The sequence below is a fragment of the Spermophilus citellus genome, assembly GCF_964194105.1.
Source record: "Spermophilus citellus genome assembly, chromosome: 15".
Classification (NCBI taxonomy): domain Eukaryota; kingdom Metazoa; phylum Chordata; class Mammalia; order Rodentia; family Sciuridae; genus Spermophilus; species Spermophilus citellus.
Window position 1 is genome coordinate 2,695,087 of NC_138195.1, and position 2,207 is coordinate 2,697,293.

Below are 2,207 nucleotides of genomic sequence, written 5' to 3' on the forward strand. Positions count from 1 at the left end.
GCCTCTCTAGTGTGAGAGCAAGCAAAGACTTCAAAAGCACAGGTATTAGGATGATGGCAACACTAGAAACAGAAAATAAAATTTATAATAACTAATTTTATTTCAAGGAAAATGGCATGTGACACTGGTGAATATCTGGCATTAACACTGTGGCTTATCTTCCCCTTAGTCTTATGATGATTTATATAGTTTTTATTAGAAAGTTCATCCCAATGATGTATGTAGTTGCCATTTCTGAATACAGGAATAATTTTAAATTTGACATTTTTATATTTTTTAAAATAACCAACATCCTCAAGCTTAATAATATTCACATCCCCAAATCTGTATTTTTACTGTCTAGACAAATTACAGTAAGAAAACTTCAGCAAGAAAATGAATAAGCACCTTTGAGAATTAAATGTTAGCCTTATTATGTGATTAGTGCTTATTTTTCATAAAATCGGTTGCCAACTGATCCCATGATATGAGGGACCTCCTAGTACCCAAAGAATAATATCCCATATTTGTGTAAAAGAAATCATTTGTATATTGGGTCATTAGAAGCATTTTGCTATAGAAGTAGAAGTTCATAGCCATTAAAGATTAGTTTACAGCTCTCAGAAAGATAGGTGTAGCTGGTTGTGGTTTCTTAAGCAATTTACATGGTTTTTCTTCTAAATAGAAGCAATGCAAAACACTCACTGACTATTGGTTTGAGAAATAAACTTTTCTGGCTGGCAAATAAATTGCACTGTTAATTTTGAGGAGGAAAAAAACACATTTTTTTTTCTTATAAAATGTCAAGGCAATCTCAAGAAATCCATAATCACAATTAACTCTACACAGTGAGAGCATCTTCTTCTACCAAGGACAGCTCCAGGGTGTTTTCATTAGTGCTGGTTTTCATCCTGAAGTTGAAAGAACCATAGAGTTTTGCAGATTCTTTGGAAGATGCAAATCTGTTTTGACGATAGAGCTCCCCCTTCCACATAGACATCATTAACAAACAAGACAGAACAACCCCCCCAAGCGTGAGGAGGCAGAGCCCAGCAATCACACAGCGGTCCAGATGAGCCCCCAGCCTTGCACTCTCCTTCTCTAGACGTTCCATCTCCCTGGCTGCCACGCTGTTGGGATCCACTGTCACCTCTCGTGGGACAATGTAAGAAATGATCACCAGCAAAATGCTGGTAACCAAGAACAAGATGGCACTGATGAAACCATAGTCAATTGACTTCCCTGAAGATGTGACTTCTGAACTGGTGTCATCTTCATCTTCGGAGATCAAGGATATGGCAGCCTCATGAGACCATTCACTTGGATTTCCCCAGCCAACGTCTTCAGGATGATTACTGCCTTTTGCTGAAGGGGACCTCCGGTTCCGCTGCTCCAAGTTGACATTCTCATCCACATAAGTAAAAGATGTTTCTAATTCTTGGCTGCAGCAGTTGCAGACTTTCCGTTCTGCTGTTATTTGGGTGTTCCCTGAGTCAAGGGGTCCTGGTGGGAAGAAGTTTGGCTGAATAACACTGTCTTGCAGACAGGAGGAAGGGGATGCTGGAGAAGGGCTAAGTCTAGACCCTTCCATCCCAGATAATCTTGGTGTAGATGTACAGTGTTTTTGACAGCAAAGAGCAGCCCTGATGGCTGCTACATCTACAGGGTCACCAGGAAGCCCTCCTGAATTATGGTCCATGGCATCGCACAGGTCTGCCTGGCTGCTCTTCTTAGAAAGGTAATGGAGCTCCATGGAGCTAGTTAAATCCCCCACAAGCTTCTAGAAATTCTGCCAACAGCAACAAATTTAGGTAAGAACCCAACAGGAATTAAGATCGTACTGCCAGGAGTGCTGCTTCTAAAGTCCCCATTTTCTTTGCAGCCCTGGCTGTCAGCACCTCAGCCCCAGTTCCTCCTAAAAGGGGCAAAAGAAGGGAAAGAGAGTCCCAAGTAGCAGAGAAGTATGAAAAGGGCAAATCTTCTCACTTGCTACAGGGGTTAACACTGAGAAACTTAGGTCAGGGTAGAAAAGGAGCACTGAGGAAGTGGCAGTGTCTCTGGTAAAAGCATACTGCTGTCACCAAGCCAAATTTATCCAAGGACTCACACATTCCTGTGACAGGATCCCTCAAATGAGGAGTCAGGTTTCCTGCAGAAAGACACAAATGAGAAAGACAGGGGCCCTTTTTAAGAGCTGCTGAATTTCTGGAGGACTTGGGGAAGCACAG

At 41.8% G+C, this 2,207-nt stretch overlaps 1 protein-coding gene across 1 annotated transcript; it reads right to left on the bottom strand.

The window, feature by feature from the left end:
* Positions 1–820: 820 nt before the first annotated feature.
* Positions 821–1,732, bottom strand: LOC308634452 (transmembrane protein 74-like; the record flags this gene model as incomplete). The annotated part of the gene is made up of 1 exon (XM_081268268.1): positions 821–1,732. The coding sequence occupies one exon, from the start codon at positions 1,730–1,732 to the stop codon at positions 821–823; it is 912 nt and encodes a 303-aa protein (XP_081124394.1).
* Between the last annotated feature and the right edge of the window lie 475 nt (positions 1,733–2,207).